The sequence below is a fragment of the Cervus canadensis genome, chromosome 8 (genome assembly GCF_019320065.1).
Source record: "Cervus canadensis isolate Bull #8, Minnesota chromosome 8, ASM1932006v1, whole genome shotgun sequence".
Classification (NCBI taxonomy): Eukaryota; Metazoa; Chordata; class Mammalia; order Artiodactyla; family Cervidae; genus Cervus; species Cervus canadensis.
The window spans coordinates 15757601-15779054 of NC_057393.1; the positions used below are offsets into that span (position 1 = coordinate 15757601).

General features: G+C 36.0%; 1 protein-coding gene across 3 annotated transcripts in view; it reads right to left on the reverse strand.

Annotated features, from left to right (window-relative positions):
- Window positions 1–21454, reverse strand: part of ATRNL1 (attractin like 1) — a 740683-nt gene that overhangs the window by 448028 nt on the left and 271201 nt on the right. For all 3 annotated transcript variants that reach the window (XM_043475348.1, XM_043475346.1, XM_043475347.1), the window contains one exon: window positions 21279–21436. In XM_043475348.1, coding sequence (XP_043331283.1) covers window positions 21279–21436 — 158 coding nt within the window. The remainder of the gene's footprint in view (window positions 1–21278; window positions 21437–21454) is intronic.

Sequence of the window (21454 nt, forward strand, 5' to 3'; positions counted from 1 at the left end):
CAGAAGAGATTAAGAAGAGGTGCCAAGAATACACAGAACTAAAGGTCTTAATAACTCAGATAATCATGATGATATGGTCACTCACCTAGAGCCAGACATACTGGAACATGAAGTCAAGTGGGAAAGCACTGAAAGTGAAAAGTGAAAGTGAAGTTGCTCAGTCGTGTCTGACTCTTTGCAACCGTATGGACTATAGCCTACCAGGCTCCTCTGTCCATGGGATTTTCCAGCCAAGCATACTGGAGTGGGTTGCCATTTCCTTCTCCAGGGATCTTCCCAACCCAGGGATCGAACCTGGATGTCCCACATTGTGGGCAGATGCTTTACCATCTAAGCTACCAGGGAAAGCATTACTATGAACAAAACTAGTGGAGGTGACAGAATTCCAGCTGAGCTATTTAAAATCCTACAAGATGATGCTCTTCGAGTGCTGCACTCAATATGCCAGCAAATACGAAAAACTCAGCAGTGGTCATATGACTAGAAATGGTCAGTTTTCATCCCAGCTCCAAAGAAGGGCAATGCCAAAGAATGTACAAACTACTGTACAATTGCACTCATTTCACATGCTAGTAAGGTAATGCTCAAAATAGTTCAAGTTAGGCTTCAGCAGTAGATGAACCAAGCGCTTCCAGATGTACAAGCTGGGTTTAAAAAAGGCAGAGGAACCAAAGATCAAATGACCAACTTTGGATCATAGAGGAAGCAAAGAAATTTCAGAAAAACAACTACTTCTGCTTCACTGACTACACTAAAACCTTTGACTGTGTGGATTACAACAAACTGTAGAAAATTCTTAAAGACATGAAATTACCAGACCACCTTAACCTGTCTCCTGAGAAACCTCTACTGAGGTCAAGAAGCAATAGTTAGAACTGCACATGAAACAACTGTCTGGTTCAAAATTGGGAAAGGAGTACATCAAGGTTGTATATCCTCACCCGATACACATGATGTACCCTGTTTATTTAACTAACACACAGAGTACATCATGTGAAATGCCAGGGTAAAAGACAAAGAAGGGTGAATGCAGAAAAATTGATGTTTTTGAACTGCAGTGCTGCAAAAGACTCTTGAGAGTCCCTTGGACTGCAGGGAGATCAAACCAGTCAATCACAAAGGAAATCAATCCTGAATATTCATTGGAAGGACTGAGTTAAAGCTCCAGTATTTTGGCCACCTGATGTGAAGAGTCAACCCACTGGAAAAGACCCTGATGCTGGGAAAAATTGAGGCAGGAGAAGAAGGGGGTGCCAAAGGATGATATGCTTGGATGACATCACCGACTCAATGCACAGGAGTTTGAGCAGGCTCTGGGAGATAGTGAAAGACAGGAAGCCTGGCGTGCTACAGTGCATGGGGTCATAAAGGGTCAGAGACGACTCAGTGACTGAACTACAACAATAACTTTTTTAAAATTTCAGCTATGTACAATGGAAGATGTATGATAGAATAAAAAATTATTTTAGTTTTAAAATTCATAATGGAGATTACATAGAAACAAAATTTTTCTGTTTTATATAAAAATGTTGCAGTCTATAAGATCAAATTATGACTGCAAGTATCGAAAAATATTTATTAGGTTACGTGAATATTTAACTTATATGCAGAGTACATCATGTGAAACGCCAGGCTGGATGAAGCACAAGCTGGAATCAAGATTGCCGAGAAAAATATCAATAACCTCAGATATGCTGATAACACCACCCTTACGGCAGAAAGAGAGAAGGAATTAAACTAAACTTTAACATCTTCATGAAGGTGAAAGAGGAGAGTGAAAAAGTTGGTATAAAACTCAACATTCAAAAAAAACAAAAAAACAAACAAACAAAAAAAAACTCAACATTCAAAAAACAAAAATCACGGCATCTGGTCCCATCACTTCATGACAAATAGATGGGGCAGCAATGGAAACAGTAACAGGCCTTATTTTGGGGGGCTCCAAAATCACTGCAGATGGTGAGTATAGCCATGAAATTAAAAGTCACTTGCTCCTTGGAAGAAAACCTATAAGAAACCGAGACAGCAGAGAGACTGCTTTGCCTAAAAAGGCCCGTATAGTTAAAGCTATGGCTTTTCCAGTAGTCATGTATGTATGTGAATGTTGGACCATAAAGAAGGCTGAACACCAAAGAATTGATGCATTTGAACCGTGGTTTTGGAGAAGACTCTTGAGAGTCCCTTGGACTGAAAAGAGATCAAATCAGTCAATCCTAAAGGAAATCAATCTTGAACATTCACCAGAAGGACTGATGCTTAAGTTGAAGTTCCAATAATTTGGCCACCTGATGCAAAGAACTGACTCATTGGAAAAGACCCTCATGCTGGGAAAGATTGAAGGCAGGTGGAGAAGGGGATTACAGAGGGCGAAATGGTTGGGTCGCACCACTGACTCAATGGACATGAGTTTGAGCATGCTCCGGGAGATGGGGAAGGACAGGTAAGCCTGACATGCTGCAGTCCATTGGGTCTCATAGGGTCAGACATGACTGAGCAACTGAACAACAATGAATATTTAAACAGAATGCATTAAAAATCTTAAGAGATTAATTAGACATCAAAGGAAAATTAATGACTTTTAAAAATACTACTGTAAAGAAGCTGGAACATTTCTTAGAAATATTTTACAAATGAAAAGATTGAAAATGTTCTTTATAAGCCATATTCTTAGAAAAATATTTTACACTTAAGCTATCTTATCTAATTCAAACTATTTTGTTGGTTATAAAAAACAGCATTGGTAGTAATATTTCATATAAAGTCTCACCAAACTTCTGCAAAGAACAACATAGTACATATTTTGTGATTTCTGAGCAATACGGTCTCATTTTTACTACTCTGACATTATAGCATAAACTTGATGTATCTTCCTTCTCTGAATCTCTAGAGCATTTGTACCTATCATAACCAATCTTATTTTGTCACTGTCATAAAAACTTTCCATTCCCCTCCATAAGAATATATTCCTTAAATATTATTATAGTCCTCACATAGACATTTTCTGATTATCAGAACTGATATATAAGTTAAGTAACTGATAAAATTAACAATTTCTAATGCTATTTCTTGAAACTGTGCTAACAGTTTTAATGAAAAAAGAATCTTAAAAGGTTCATTTGAAAATATATATAACAAATTCCTCAATCCTTTAACCATTTGGAAGACAATAATAACAACATCAGATAATTGTGATAATGATGCTATTATTATAATATGTCCTTTGAGTTAATTTGGGAAAAAATTATACAGGGACATCTTTATTACTTGAGTTTCCCTAGTAGCTCAGCTAGTAACGAATCCACCTGCAATGGCAGGAGACCCCAGTTCAATGCCTGGGTCAGAAGATCTCCTGGACAAGGGATAGGCTAACCACTCCAGTATTCTTGGGCTTCCCTGGTGGCTTGCCCGGTAAAGAATCTGTTTACAATTCAAGAGACCTGGGTTCGATCCCTGGGTTGGGAAGATCCCCTGGAGGAGGACATGAAAACCCACTCCAGGATTCTTGCCTGGAGAATCCCCAAGGACAGAGGTGGCTGTCCATGGGGTCACAAAGAGTTAGATACGACTGAACAACTAAGCACATCTTTATTAATACACATCTATTGTAACTTTTACTTTCAAACCATATATACAAGATAAAACTTCCGGTAAACTCCAATCCCTGTTTGTCAAGTAGCTTAGCATCTTTCTGTGCTCAAATGACTCATGTCTATGTTCAAAATACTAACACACTTGTGATAAAAATTTACAAACATCAACATTAGGATTCTGTTATTTTTCTCTTTGGTTCTATATAACTTAACCATTATTAGTAAGAAGATATCACCTAGTGTACTATGGAAATTAGATTTGCAAATTGAAGAATGATTCCTAGCATCATTCTCATTAAAAAAATCAAATCTAAATTATGACATCAGTTTGCAGATTGACTTAATAGTGAATTGCCAAATTCCATTTACTCAGAAACAGGTAATTTAGATTAAATCTAATTTAATTTAATTTAAACGGTGATGTGTAAGTGTTGATGAGCAGCATTATTGCAGGAGAATACAAAGTACTTAAGTCCAATGCACTCTTTCTGTTTTTAAGGTATTAGCACTGCAGTTATAGTAGTAATTTTTTTCTCTTTTTATTGTCAAGATTCAATTTCATGGCATTACAAGTCATAAAGAATAAGGGTTACCAAAATAAAATCTCCCCCAAGAAGCTGATGCAAATCAACTGAACAGCATGATTCCTAACATTACCAAAGAAAAAATTTTCCTGTTTAATTACTACATCATTGGTATATTTATCACATAACACTGCTAAGGCATGTTACAGTCACAGTTAGGAGTTTTAAAGATATCTGAATGCTAGTGCTTGGCAATCTAAAACATAAAATACTCTATTGAAGACAATAAAGAAAATTGTTTAAAAATTAGAATGATTTGCTTTAAACGGAAATGGCTTTCTTAAATATATAAATTGATCAAATAATATGCTAAATGGCAGAGGTTCCCCCTTCAATGGCCACATTAAAGTCTGATTAATGTGTACAAGTGGCTATCTACTTAAAAGTGTCTTACTCTGGTAGACATATTACGTATCTGGCAAAACAAAATAATCATCGTGATTTCTAAAATTCTATCAGTAAGAATATTATTTATGATACAATTAGAATTAAACCTTTACAATCCATATAACTCAGTAACAGGGACAAAAAAAATGGTATAGCACAAAAAAATAACCTCAGTAAAGATGTTTATTCCTCAAACATGTTCATGAATATTAAAAAAATCATGGAGCCAGTGGATTTTGGTGGAAATAATACTTTTACAATGAGAAGCCATAATTTTCCTGTTAACTTAGCAAATATTACATTATTTACCCATATGCAGTCTTTACAAGGATTATAGGTCATATAATTCATATTAAAAGGTTATATTGAATAATAAAAGAATAAAAAAGTTTAAATTTAATGGGATTATTGAGTAAAGGGACAAGAGATAGGCAAAAACAAAAACATTTGATATACAGCTTGTAATAAAATACACATTATTATCAAAGGAAACTAGATATTTCAATGAAAATATAATACAAAAACTAATATTATTTCAGTCAAGATTTTATAAAAACATCCAGTTTAAAAAACTTTCCATTTAATTTTACTTTTACCTCAGGTCTAAACAGATGATAGACAGATGTGTACAGATTTATAATGTATTTTATATGATATACATAATATCTCACATTCACTAATTTATGTATATTCATAAAAGTTCACTAGTTAACAAAAAACTTTAAAAGAGTTTGTATTTAGCTACTCAAATTGCATTTAAATTTGTATTTCATCAGCTCTGACTTTTCCAGAAAATCTTCTGCCTATCTAAAATATACAAGTGACAGTAACCTTAAAGCGTCTAGTGAGAAACTTTTCATTAATCTAAAAGATACCAATTACTAGAAGCATTCTAATAATTAAGTGGTATAAACATTTTCTCATCTGTTTAAAATATAAAATCTTACAGTGTGATTAAAATGATAGAATCATGAAACACTATAGCTAGAAAGCCACTTATATTTTCCCTACAATATTTATGACTGTAATAAAGCCTCTACTTAATTTTGTTAAGTGGAGTGCTCACTATAAAGGCTGGAAAACCATTCTTTTGGACAATTCTATTCATTAGAAATTTTGTTTTAACTTGCACTATCTTTGTCTATCCTGGAGAAGGGAATGGCCAGCAACTCCGGTATCCTCATGTGGAGAATCCCACGGACAGGGGAGCCTGGCAGGCTACAGTCCATGGGGGTCGCAAAGAGTCAGACACGACTTAGCAACTACACATTACAGATATCTCTCTATAATATCAACTGACTGATTTTAATTCACCTGTTTAGTGTTCCAGGTGTATGTGTGCTTAGTCATTCAGTCGTGTCTGACTCTTTGCAACCCCCTAGACTGTAATCTGCCAGGGTCCTCTGTCCATGGGATTTTTCAGGCAAGAATACTTGAGTGGGTTGCCATTTCCTACTCCAGGGGATCTTCCTGACCTAAGGATCCAACTTGCATCTCTTGAGTCTCCTGCACTGGCAGGCAGATTCTTTACCACCACACCACCTGGGAAGCCCATACACATACATACGTATTTCTCTATAATATCTATCAACTGATTTTAATTCCACTCTCTAATGTTCTATAGAAATAATTAAAATCCTAGTCCACATAGAAGTTTCAAAATATTAAACCCTTATTCATATAATTCCCACATACAGTTTACTTCTGTATGTATCCCAGTTTGTCAATGATTCTGTTAACAGGCTGCAACTGTTACTGGATATCCTCTTCAGTTCAATTCAGTTCAGTCGGTCAGTCGTCTCTGACTCTTTGTAACCCCATGGACTGCAGCACTCCAGGCTTCCCTGTCCATCACCAACTCACAGAGCTTACTCAAACTCAGGTCCATCGAGTTGGTAGCCATCCAACCATCTCAAGCTCTGTCGTCCCCTTCTCTTCATGCCTTCCATCTTTCCCAGCATCAGGGTCTTCTCAAATGAGTCAGTTTTTTGCATCAGGTAGCCAAAGTATTGCAGTTTCAGCTTCAGCATCAGTCCTTCCAATGAATATTCAAGACTGATTTAACTTAGGATTGACTGATTTGACCTCCTTACAGTCCAAGGGACTCTCAAAAGTCTTCAACACCATCTTTCAAAAGCATCAATTCTTCAGCATTCAGCTTTCTTTATAGTCCAACTCTCACATCCATATTTGACTACTGGAAAAACCATAGCTTTGACTAGATGGACCTTTGTTGGCAAAGTAATGTCTCTGCTTTTTAATATGCTGTCTAGGTTGGTCATAGCTTTTCTTCCAAGGAGCAAGCATCTTTTAATTTCATGGCTGCAGTCACCATCTGCAGTGATTTTTAAACCCAAAAACATAAAATCTCTCACCATTTCCCCATCTATTTGCCATGAAGTGATGGGACCAGATGCCATGATCTTAGTTTTCTGAATATTGAGTTTTAAGCCAACTTTTTCATTTTCTTCTTTCACTTTCATCAAGAGGCTCTTTAGTTCTTCCTAGCTTTCTGCCATAAGAGTGGTGTCACGTGCATATCTGAGGTTATTGATACTTCTCCCGGCAATGTTGATTCCAGCTTGTGCTTCTTCCAGCCCAGTGTTTCTCATGACATACTCTGCGTATAAGTTAAATAAGCAAGGTGACAATATACAGCCTTGACATACTCCTTTCCTGATTTGGAACCAGTCTGTTGTTCCATGTCCAGTTCTAACTGTTGCTTCCTGACCTGCATACAGATTTCTAAGGAAGCAGGTCAGTTGGTCTGGTATTCCCATCTCTTGCAGAATTTTCCACAGTTTATAGTGATCCACACAGTCAAAGGCTTTGGCATAGTCAATAAAGCAGAAGTAGATGTTTTTCTGGAATTCTCTTGCTTTTTCAATGATGCACCGTATGTTGGCAATTTGATCTCTGGTTTCTCTGCATTTTCTAAAGCCAGCTTGAACATCTGGATGTTTCCAGTTCACATGCTGTTGAAGCCTGGCTTGGAGAATTTTGAGCATTCCTTTGCTAGTATGTGAGATGAGTGCAATTGTGTGGTAGTTTGAACATTCGTTGGCATTGCCTTTCTTTAGGGTTGGAAATAAAACTCACCTTTTCCAGTCCTGTGGCCTGGATATCCTTTATATATTTATAATACAAAGGAACAAAGTTGGATTTTTTTTTGAGAAAAGATTACAGACAATATATTTAGACATGTTAGTCTGAAATGGCTTTTATACATCAAGTGGACATATCAAGAAGGTAGCTGGATATACAAGTCTAGTGTTGATAAAATAAGACTGGGTTGAGGTGTCAGTTCATTTCAGTCTTTCAGTCATGTCCCACTCTTTGCAACCCATGGCCTGCAGCACACCAGGCTTCAGGGTTGAGTAATAAATTTCTAAATAACAAATTAATGTGCCCTGGAGATTTTCAACATCCCTTCCACCACTTATAGTTATTAGGTCTGACACAGACTGGGGTCTACCACACCTTCCCATATGCAGTACTTTTCAGAGTAGCCAACTTCCCTAGGCCCCCAAATTTCAAATTATCCCCATAAGCATATTAAAACTTAAGGGAAAATATGAACACTTTGTAAAAGGAGAATCAGGAAACATTTAAAAAAATAAAATAAGTGAAAAAAAGCAGAATGGATATATGAAAACAATAAAATATTATGCTAGAAGAATAGATTGAGAAGCAAGAAGGAGAGGAAAAAGGAAAATTTGAAATAAAAGCTAAATGGTTTGGAAGATAGAAACACAAATGTGATAGGACAAATAACGAGAACCTGAAAATAGGAAAGAATAATGAACTTAAAGAAGTATTTGAAGATAAGGTAGATATAATTCCTTGAATTAAAAAAACAAGATGATAAAAATCCTTCACCTGTACACATTAGAGTAAAATTAAATAAAATCAAGCATAAAGCAAAATTCTTAAGAGAAAATATGAAGTTTTAGAGAGAAAGAGTATATCACATAAATAACAAGAATTAGAATGATGTGGCATTAATTTTTATAATTTAAATCTAAGTTGATATTTTATCAATAAAAGATATATCTAGTTTATAAACCAGCTGAGCATTACTTTACAAAATCTGAAGGTCATTTTAGTTTCACATGACAACTTTTAGTGACAATCAAGAATTTTGCATTTAAATAATATTAATTACAGCTAACACTGATTAAGTCCTAACTAGAGATTTTGACATGTATTATTTTTTTAACCTGCAAAACTACCCTAAAACACAGTGGTAGACAAAATTCTAATATGGCCTCCAAGATTCCAGTCCTTGGTGTACACACCCTATATATCCTTTCCCATGAATCTATGAAAATGATGGAAGTCACACCATTAATCAGGTTACATTTTATGGCAAAGGTGATGGAACAGTCACTCCCATGATTGTTACATTACATCAGACTCCACTTTAATAGACTAAAGAGAAAGATTTTTTAAAAAAGAGATTATTCAGCTGATATTAAAGAGGCACCGCCATGATTCTTCGAGGGTCAAAAGGCAGGGAATGGCAATCAGCTTCTAGGGGCTGAGAACATGCAATGACTGAAGCAGTAAACAAAGTGGGACCTCAGTCCTACAACTCCAAGCAACAGAATTCTGCCAAAACATTCTGCCACAGATAAGAGTCTGACAGACACCGTGACTGCAGCCTGGGGAGACACGGAGCAGAGGAACAAGCCTGGCCCTCTAACACTGATGTTCTACATGGGTGTCATTTTCAGCTGATAAATTTGTGGTTAAATGCTATTTAGCCAGAAAGCTAATAAAGGCAGACCCTATTATCATTTCCAGTTTTGAAAATGAAGAAACTGAAGTACTGACACTTAAAAAAGACTCCTTCCCAATCATACAGCTCAAAAATGGAAAATGTAAAGCTATAGTCTGATTTAGGATCTGTGTTCTCAATACCTACTCTTTAGTGCCATGAAGAAAGTAAGCAGCTGTCACCTGGAGAGGTAGATAAAAATATTCACAGAAGACTGGCAGTGATTAAAAATATATATATATTATATATAATTTACTTTGCACCAGGTTAATTAACTGTGTATTTTAAAAATACAGGAAGTCTCCCTTCTCACTTCAATAACAACTGTATGATCTCCTCAGTGAAATCTGTAATATTTTCCTAGTATAGGCAAATATCAATTTCAGAAAGATACTTTTATTCCCTAGATAATTATATATTTTGGGCAAGGTCACCTATGATAGTATATATTTGCTGATTTCTGGTCACTAGAAAAAACCTCCTGCCCCAACAAGGATTTTTTTATTCAAACATTTGTTTTCTTATTGAGGTAGTGCATGCTAGTCTCATATATTCCAGTATGGAAGCTAAAAAAGCTCGTTTTGGGAGATATTTCTTCTTCCACCCTCCAGTACAACAATGGAATAGACAGGTGACCTAAATTTGCCAGACTCATTCACCTATGATTCTCAGATCTTGACTGAGTAATATGGAAGAATTGAAAAATCCATGAGACTTCACTCACTACAGTATCCATGATTAGGCAAGAATGTAAAGCACTTTACAGAACTGAAAACTTCTGGAACTAAGAGCTTTCTGTCTACTGTAAACTGGATTACTTATGCCCTGCTTCACATTGAAAGTAGCATGTTATACTAATAATATATTTTCCATCTGCTTGTTATCAGAGACAGTTCCTACTCCTTACAAAAATTTTTATCTAATAAAACTACTATACAATTTCATTTTTGGAGAAAAAAAAAAGGTTTGGCTTTGTTTTATAAGAACCACATGTGGTCACTTCATTCCCAGCTTTTTAAGGAATGTCCATGCTATTCTCCATGGTGGTAGTACCAATTTGCATTCCCACCAACAGTGTAAGAGGATTCCGTCTTCTCCAAACCCTCTCTATGTAGACTTGCTGTGATTTCTCCCTTGGGAGAAATAGATTACTCATCTCTTAATTTAAAAACTATTCATTGAATTACTTCACCTAAGCAATGAGGACAGTTTCTATTGTAACAGAGTTCTGATGCTAATGGGAATAAATAAGTGAAACAATAATTACAACAAAATGTGATATGCTGAAGAATCTGCCAGTTTAAGAGAAAAGAAGAATATTAGCCAAAGATTAATTGGCTAATATAATTAATATTGGCCAAATATTAGCCAAAGTAAATATCTGTAGAAAAGAGTGCAATTGCAAAGAATAAAATCGGAGAGTATTGAAACAAGGAACTGAAAAAATCACCAAATATAGTTGGCAATTCCAAAAACATTCTCAATAATTGACAGAAAAGGGTGAAAGAAAATAAGGGTACAGAATACTGAACAATACTATCCACCAAATACTCAACTAACATTTAAAGAATAACAAAAAATTGCAAAGTGCACTTGTTTCTCTAAATAGATATGGATTTTCAGCAAAAGCAACCCTATTCTGGGTAAAAGGTAAACAAGCAAAACTCAAAGCCAATAAATATAAAATATTAAAATCATACATAGTTCCCCACCTCATACATAGGTCCCAAATTTGGATTGATAGTCAGGAAGCGCCTAGCCTCACTAGGAATTGAAATTTCGGAAGTTAGATGGAGCTCTAGCTACAAGAGCATCTCTGAGGTTAAAGGATTAGTCAGATTGGAACTACAATGGATTTTGTTTTTTTCCTTTGGTAACGTTGGCTCTTAGTGGACCAGAGGAGACTCTTATACTGGTGTGGTGACGCTTAGGAAGCTCTTATTCTGGTGTGGTGATGCTTGGAAGAACCATCTCCGTTTCATGTTCCTATCGGTCTTATTGTGGTCAGGAATATACTCAGGGTCCTGCACAGGCACTCAGGTGAGGAATGCTTCCCCCAGCGGTTTAGCCTGGTTATTCTGATTGCACCCCAGGTGGCATCAGAGGCAAGCAAGGTTTTAATGGTGAGGAGCTGGACGTCAGTCAGGGATGCCATCAGGTCTAGCCCTGGTGCATCTCCACCCCATCTCGGTGGTAGAAAAGGGAGGGACGTGTAGGTCGCCTGCGTCGGTAAGGGACAGACTAAGTCCGATCAGGGAAGGAAAGCTTTGGTGTAAAGTCTGTCCACACCCCCATCTAGAGCAGGGAGGGACGCCTCCGGTAGAAAGATGGCGCTGGTTGCTTTTTTCCTCTCTTACAGATGGGAGCTAACAATTCCAGCCTCACTCCTTTGAACTGTATCCTGAAAAACGGATAGATTTGATCCCCAGGGACACACCTGGTCTTCCTATGTGATACTGCATGGCCGCACTACCCACTGGAGGATGGTGAACGGTGGCCAGTTGGAGGGTCCTGTCCTCCTACTTTGCTAGATGAGATGGAGGACAGGAGACAAAGAGATAAAGAAAAGCAGGTTTCTCCAATCTATCCCTGGGATCATATGTGCAGAGCAGCCAGAGAGACTGAGCAACAGCCCCACAAGCTGTTGCCTCTTCATGAAGCACCCACCGGGAGAAATAATCAGTCTATGAGAGTTAATAAGCCTTTTTCTTATCGAGAAATACAAAGAATCAAGAGGATCTGGGAGACTATTTAGAGGACCCAGGTAAATATATTAGAGCTTTTAAAGGTATTACTCTGCTTTATGACCTTACTTGGAAGGATGTGATGTATATCTTGGGACAAACGCTGACTCCCGACTCAAAAAGTAGAGTTTTGGGAAAAGTGGTTGCTTCTGGACATGAATGGTTTGGTAATGAATCAGTAGCGAAGAGGGAAGACGAGATAACAGCCCTCCCCACTGGGAATCAGGTGGTCCCAATTACTGAACCAGACTGGGACTACAACACAGCTAAAGGAAGATGGGATCAGAGTCATTTTGTCAGATGTATTCTTGAAGGACTCAGGCTGGCACAGGACTCAGGCAGGCACGTGCTAAGCCTTTAAACTATGGCAAATTAGCAAACATAGAACAGGAGGAGAAGGAAGCTCCTGGTAAATTCCTAGATAGACTAGAGAAGCCCTTCTCAGATTCACTGAGATTGATCCCAAAAGTGAAGAGGGAAAAGTGATCTTAAAGGACAGATTCCTCACTCAGTAGGCTCCAGATATCTGCTGTAAGCTACTGAAACGGGCATATGGACCAAATCAGTCTATAGATAATCTGTTACAACTGGCTCAGACAGTCTATTAAGGTAGGGAATATGAGAAAAAGAAAGAAAGGCAGAAAAAGACAAAGGAACAGGCGGAAGCCCTCGCAATGGCTATGAAAACCTTCTTAAACAGCCTGAGAAAAATGCCCAGAGGGACCCAGGTGAAAAGGGATGGGCTTGCTATTACTGTGGAAAGGAGGGGCATCTCCAGTGGGATTGCCCTCAGGCATCTAAGCCGCCCCGGCTCCATGTCCAGTCTGCAAAGGACCACACTGGAGGAGAGACTGCCCCCAGAGGCGTAGGTTTCAGGGGTCAGACTCTTAAGACAATCAGGACTGAAGGTGCCCGGGGGTCCCCACACAAGCTCCCATCCTATTACACCCGAGAAACCCCGGGTATTAATAACTGTGGGAGTTATTATCAATCCAGCAATTTCCTTTTAGATACTGGGGCAACTTACTCCACGCTGAAGCCCTTGGCCCACTTTTTTCCCCGATCCGGAGACGAGCCAAAAGGTATTAGTTCAGTGTTTCTGTAAGTTGTGACTGGGATTTGGTGCTATTTTCACACAAGTTTCTCATTGTGCCAGTCTCCCTCACCCCTTTTGGGGAGGGATACACTGAGCAAGGTCCATGCCTCTGTTTTCATGAATATGGAGCTTTCCCTTTTTTTCCCTTTAATTGAACAAAATGTGAATCCTAGAGTATGGGCTGATGGAAAATCTGTTGGGCGAGCACAAAATGCTATTCCTGTAGTTGTCAAGCTGAAAGACCCGCACTTATTTCCACATAAGAAGCAGTATCCACTGAAACCTGAGGTTAAGGAAGGGTTAAAACCCATCATCGAGAATTTAAAGGAGCAGATATGATTAATTCCTTGTAACAGTCCCTGCAACACTCCTATTTTGGGTATAAAGAAATCAAATGGTAAATGGAGACTAGTTCAAATTTATGAATAATAAATGAGTCTGTATTTCCTTTACATCCATGCTGCGTAATCCTTGCAGTCTATTGTCTGAAATTCCTGAAAGAGCCAAATATTTCTCAGAAATTGACTTGAAAGATGCCTTCTATTCAGTGCCTTTGGTGGAGGAAAGTCAATTTCTATTTGCCTTAGAAGACCCTACACAGCCAGCTTCTCAGTTAACCTGGACAGTTTTGCCCCAGGGATTTCCTGACAGTCCTCACTTTGTCATTTAGACAGTTTGTCACGGGATCTACAAAACTTTAATAGCTCTGAATTAGTGGTGTTACAATATGTAGATGATATTTTGCTCTGTGCTCAGCTTTGTCAACAATCTGTTAGACATCTGGGCCTAATCATATCAGAAGGGACTAGGGTCATAGGCCCCGAGAGAATTAAACCTATACTAAATCATCCCCTACCTATGACTTTAAGACAATTGAGAGGATTTTTGGGAATCACAGGCTACTGTCCAATTTGGATTCCGGGTTATGGGGAACTTGCCCGACCTTTATATAAACTTATAGCTGAAACTCAGCAGGCCTGAACCGACAAGCTGGTTTGGTCTTCAGATACTCAAAAGGCTTTTAAGGTTCTTCAGACTGCCCTCCTGCAAGCTCCCGCTCTGAGCTTGCCCACAGGGTCAGAATTTAATTTGTTTGTCACTGAAAGAAAAGGTACGGCCTTGGGAGTTTTGACACAACCCTGAGGGCCTCACCAGCAGCCTATTGCTTATCTAAGCAGAGAATTAGATGTAATTTCACGTGGGTGGCCCCACTGCCGAAGAGTAATTGGGGCAGCGGCTTTATTAACACCTGAAGCTTTAAAAATAATTGATGAATGAAACCTTACTGTACTGACTTCTCATGATGTGAGTGCAATCTTAAATTCTAAGGTTAATATTTGGATGACAGACTTCTTAAATATCAGTCATTGTTGTTAGAAGGACCAATAACTAAGCTTAAACTTTGTGGAAATTTAAATCCTGCCACTTTCCTTCGTGAGAAGGAAAATGAAACACCTGATCACGATTGTTCCCAATTCCTAACTTTAAACTATGCAGCTCGGGAGGATCTAAGGGCCACCCCATTAGACAATCCTGACATGGAAATATTTACTTCTGCTGACTCCAGAAACCCTGAGTCTGCCATTAGAGCCTCAAGACAATGCCTTCCTGTCCTGGGCTCACTCCTACGCTGCATTCCACAATCAGTCTAACTGCTGGGCCTGTGGAGTGCTCCCCTAGCCATCAGTGAAAGGCTTCCCGTGGTGAACATCTCCACTTCAAGGAAAAGACTTTCTCCACGTCTGCAAATACCTTCAACAACAATTGCATGTGATGCTTCTTCTTAAACTGATGACATCTAACAACCTTAAGATGGACTGATGTAACTATGGACATAATGTGACTTTTCATTTTGATTTTAACTTGGTTTAATGACTATTTTGCCTAACGTCTATCACTGTATAATGGGGTTTTCTAACCGTCTGAAAACTTTTAACTTACAAATGGTTGTCCAAGCTCCTACAAGTGCCACAGCCTCCTCCAACTATTACTTGGGGCCCTTGGATCAGAGACCCTCAATATGAGGGTTAGGAGAATATGTTGCCTCAACAAATTAGAGACCACACCCCTAAACAGCAGGAAGTAGTTATGGAATGAAAATGACACCCCTTTCCCTTGACAACATAATTCTCCTAAAAGAAAAGGGGGGAATGAGAGAGTCATTTCCTAGGTAGGTTGATAAGAAGTCTAGGGGTCCCCAAGGAGAGAGGGTTCTGGAATTCTCAAGGAGGAAGAAAGGACAAACCTTTTTTTTCCTCTACATTCTTTAGGATTATATAATAATAATGTATCCTGCCTGAGGACAGTCTCTGGATTAAACCTTCTGGCTAATCCTGTTATCTTAAAATGTAAATTATGGGAGTAGGTCTAGTGAGGTCTTTACAACCTCCAGATATTCTTTGGATTCATTAGAGAGTATAACTCCACTGCTAACACTAGCAAGGGGGTACTCTTTCTGCCTCCTTCTGATGTCTATGTCAGAAGCTTTCTCTATCTCCTTTATACTTTAATAAAACTTTATTACACACACACACACACACACACACACACACACAAAGAATAAAAAAAAATGCAAAATACACTTGTTTCTCTAAATAGATATGGATTTTCAGCAAAAGCAACCATATTCTGGGCAAAAGGTAAACAAGCAAAACTCAAAGCCAATAAATATAAAATATTAAAATCATACATAGTTTTCTCTGGCCACAGAGAAAATTAAATTAGGAAATAATAAGAGGAACACACCTGGAAAAAACAGAAGTATTTGAGAATTAAGACAACTTTAAATGACTCAGGAGTCAAAGAGTATATCATAAGGGAAATTAAGAAATATTTGGGGGTGAATGAAAATGAACATAAAACTTTTCAAAATTTGTGGAATGTGCCTAAAGCAATGCATTGAGATTAATTTATAGCATCAGAGGCATATAAAAGAAGAAAATTCAAAAATCAGTGATCTAAACTCTAACCTTAAGAAACTAAAAAAAAGTGAATTAAACTAAATTATTTAAAATAAACGATTTCATTTTCAACTGTTATAAAAGTAGGCATAATTGTTGTACTACTTTTTGTTGTAAGATATCAACCTACTATAGACAAGTAAAATAAATACCATTTATCTTAAATGGTATGAGAAATTATAGAAGAACTTAAATAGGTGAGATATATGATAAGAAGATTAAAAACACTCTTACATACCAATGATGATGGTGGTGCTGAGGAGGGAGAAAATGATTACCACCTATCTACTGCTTACTGCAATTATTTACTATAGTACAGGTAGGGTTCTATTTTACAAAATTATGTCATTTAATTATCATGATAACCTTATGATGTAGGCACTACTGTCTTTATTGTATAGATGAGGTAACTGAAGTTGAGGCAAAGGAATAACTTAACTGAGATCACAAATGGGGGATGGACAGATTTAACAGAAATCAGAGAAAAAAGTAGTTCAGAATGAAAAAAAAGAAATCAGTGAGAAACGCCACAGAGAACTGAATAGCATAAGGACTAAGCAGGATCCACTGGCATGGTAACTAGGACATTATTACTGACAAACTGACTGGTATGGCTTAAAGCTGTTTGCTACATACTAGCTGTCTGATTTTCAAAATACATGACATAATACACATAAATCATAGCAGCTTATCATTACAGCGATCGAGAAAGGTGACAATTTTCTGGAATTTTAGAATTGGTTTCTAATCGCACTTATAGTCTGTTTTCTGCTCTTTTTAACTATAAATATGTATATCTAAAGGAATTTGTGCTCCAGTAAGTGGCAAAGATGTCATCAATTTCTGCTTAAAATTATCCTTTAAAAGAGAATATTAAAAATAATACTACAATATTCCAATCCAAACAACCACTTTAAAATTTTCTCATCAGTTCATAAAGAATCCTCCTGCCAATGCAGGAGACGCAGGTTCAGCTCCTGAGTCGGGAAGATCCCCTGGAAGAGGAAATGGTGACCCGCTCCAGTATTCTTGCCTGAAAAATTCCATGGACAGAGGAGCCTGGCCAGCTACAATCCATGCGGTCGCAAAGAGTCAAACATGACATAGACACTAAACAACAACAACAACAATTAAGTACTACTTCACTGGACTGTTAAATAGCAATCGGTTTTCATTAATTTCATACATTCTGAAGCTACATTTTAGGCACATACAGATTCAGGATTGTGCCATCTCTCCAGGGCACAATCTTCCTCTTGGTTACCTCTTCCTCTTGGTGAAACATACCCCTTTAACTCTAGCAATAAATCTTTGCTTTAAAGTGTACTTTGTATGATTCAGTATTCTTTTAGTCTACCATAATTTTGGTATAATTTTACTTCCAATCATTTTGAATCATTATATCTAAAGTGTGTCTCCTTTAAAAATCGTCAGTATTTTTTCAACCCTGTATGACACATTTAGGCTTCTACCTGGTGTATTTAGTCTACTGACGTTTAATATAGTTACTGATATAGCTAGGCTTGTATTTATCATTTTACTATTTAATTTTTATTTGAACCCTTTGTTATGTACCTTTTTTCTCTTTTCACACATTCCTGTGAGCTCATAAAACATTTCTATTCATCAACTCTTCTCAATCAACTTGTCATTTCATTCTTTCCTTTATTCTTCTTTAGATTTACCCTAGAAGTCATAACAATAAGAGGCTTAAGATTTGTTACATTTGCTATGTCATTGATATGCTGACACCTTAGACTACTTTAGGGTTATTTACTCCCTCACTCTTCACATTACTTTCACCATCTATTTGTTTTTCTACACATATTTTAAACTCCATGAGCTATTTTTTAATCCAATTTTCATTTAACTTTACCTTTTCTGTTACTTTTCTTTGCTCTCAGGTTTCATTGCTTATACCTGAGATCGCTTTAACTCCTGCTTTATGTTCTCCCTGTAGTATTTCTTTTGACTCCAAACTAATATCAGTAAAATCCTTCAGATTTTGTTGGAAAATGTACCTCTTTGACCAGACCAATCATCCTATGTCAACACTTTTCTATCCTACAAGCTGTTTTTCAGTAACCAAAAAAAAAAAAAAAGTTATTTGCTCTTCAATGAAAATTCTTTAGTTAAACTTTGAAAATCCATCTTTCTTGCCTAGAATTCCTTGCCATGCATCAGGTCCTGAATTCCTATTTTTCCTTAAGTATTTTGCTTCAATGTAACTCTCTTCAAGAAGATTTCCTGCTTCAAAACCACCTCTGTAACAATAACAAAGGTAGGATATACAATTTAGACACCTCAACTCACAAATAACATTCACAGTGATGTTAACCAAAGTGGATAGCTCAGAAAATATTTCATAACATAAACAAAACTAAAATAATGTCCCTGAAACTTCATATCAATATAGGAGAAAGTCTTTCCCCGTTTCTGTCTGAGATAGCTAAATCAGAATTCTATAAATCCAACCAGAATAGAATTCAGTCTATATACTTTGTAAAATAGAACCTAGAGACTGAAAGGGAATGAACCAATTCAATAATTATTTATATAACGTGGTATAAAGAATGTCAAGAGAAGCATCTTTAAGATTGTCATAGAAGGAGACACTGAGTTCTTGAGTTTCCCAAAGACATCTCCATTGGATGCCTTGCTTTTTAAGTCTATAACATCTTGTGTTACTTCAAAGCTAATTTAAAGTTGAATTTCTTTACCTATAACTGAGACGATGATGATTAAGATTTTTCAAGCTACTTGACAGTGGAGAATACTTTCAGTACTATTTCATCCCCTAGCAAAATATCCTGTCTGTGACTGAAACTTAAGAAATATTTGCTGGATAGTATAGCCAAAAACTTATATAAGTGTACAATCCGCCATTACCATAGGAAGCACTACTTTTTATTAGCCTTTGACTGATTAAATACAGAAGATACTGAAGAAATAACAATCATTATCAATTCTCTTTATTTTCTTAATTTTTCAGAAATATACAAAATTCTATCATCACGCTACTAAGATTCTTCTCATTAATAGCAAAATTAGATCCAAATTGGATCAAACCAGATGAAGTACTTTTCTACTTTCTTACATATCAATTAAAATGTCTCCTTATTCATGTAATACTTTTAAAATTGTGATCTGTTAAATCTGTTTAAACAATACATAGAAACATTATAACTGAAAGTACTCAAAAGAACTGTAATATAAAAAAGAACACGTCCCAATTTATTTTGTAAGGCCAGTAGTACCATCCTACAAAGTTAGTAAGACTGCATGAATAGAAACCCACAGACTGATTTGCCCCAAAAACATAGGCATAAAAATTTGTAAAATTTCAACAAGTTGAATCCAGCAATATATTAAAGTTGTAATACAAAATGACTAAGTGGAGTTTACCCTTCATTACCAAGACTGGCTGGTCATTCAAAAATAAATCAATGTACTCAATTCTATTAGCAAACAGATCTCAATTAAAATAATTTTACTATTTTACACTTAAAAACAGAAAGCTTATTATAGTTGTATAAACAAACACACATACTCATAAGCCTTAATAGTAACATAACATATTCCACAGGATTGATATAATGATTTTACTCAAAAAGTAGGAATTAGGATGTACCTATCTTGACCATCATAGTTATTTTCAACATTTTATTACTTTTGGAAAGTGGGATATTTTAATTTCATTATAGAAATTCTAGATTGGCTTCTAGAACACACTACTAGTATGATCTCAAAGGAAAATCCAATTTAGAAAGTTAATATCTAATCATTAAATATTCATGAACATTCTAAAGTGTGTAATTTGCTTAAAAATAAAATATAATTAGATAGCCATGAAATAAAGGGCAGGAAACAATCAGAAATATAGCAATTCTTTCAATTTTAATTACTATTTAATAAGCTCATGGATGAGACTTTTGTCACCTTCAATCATAATCTGAATAAAACAAATGAAATCTGATTAATATTTCTATATAAATAATAAAAAATAAAATGATGCCTTTAGCATCCTAAAGGTCAAAATTCTAAAAACCCATAAGAAAACATTTCTGACATATTTTTACTATATTAACATCTAATTCAATCACAATAAAGAAGTAAATTTATCAAATTAATTATCATTACTACTTACTGAGTAGTAATTTATACTAATATTTCTTGAACAAGTAAGTAATTTCCTTAATTTAGACATGAAATCAACCTTACAAATCAAAATTTTTCAAGCAAATATACAATTTTTAAAAGTCACTGTCTTCCCACAAATCACACATAAACTGATAAAGCATGCAAAATTTTCTAGTCACAAATCAAAAATGGTCATTTATTAATAAAAAAGAATAAATTATCAGTAATTTTTTTAAAGATCACAAAACATAACGGCTCAACATAGGGTTTGGCACACATGAGCTATTTAATAAACTAATCTGAACTCAATCTAATCAAATTATCATAAAAGAATGAATAAATAAACCTAAACATTTTAACACATAGATATTTCCTTCATAAAAGAATAAGTTAAGAATACACACCTGGACTATTTTAAGATAGTAAGAATATCCTAAATGTCCCTAGCAATAAATCAGAAGCCTTTAGCAGTCTATCACTAAACACAATAGAAATAAAATATACAACATATACAGAGCATACAAAGAAATCAGTAGTGAGAAGTAGTGAGCCTTAAAGAATTAACTGTAAGGTACTGCTAGTTCTAAATTTTTCACGATGATTTGAATTATGTTCAATTATATAATAAAGATTGCTAAAAAAAGTCAATGATTTCAAAAGGGATTGTAAGAAAATAATATCTATTTAACCCTCAAAGAATGAAATCAGTCGGAAATATAAATGTCATAGTTATTTCAAGTTCTGATACATTTTTTAATAATATAATCACACTGAAAAATTAGTACATACTTATTAGTACATATTCAGTATTATTTGTTCAAACATTTTTTACAAAGACATTAATCATCACAGACACCCACTGTATCCTTTCTATGAAGGATCAATACATGCGTCACATTGTGCAAAATATAGAAACCTTTATCACCTCTTTGAACAAAAACAGCATTCTTTTTCATATGAAAATATTCAGTGGTCATTAAATACTATTAACACTTACCTGTATTTTAATAGGCCATGAAAAGTTGCTGACGTATACATAGAATGTAATGTTTGGATTGCTTCTAAAGTTAAATTTTTCGTAGGAAAAACTATCTCTGTATTCTTTTATATTAGTCTTGGAAACTATAGGAGTCTCCTCTCCAGATATTGTTCCAGCTAAAATGTAAATAATAA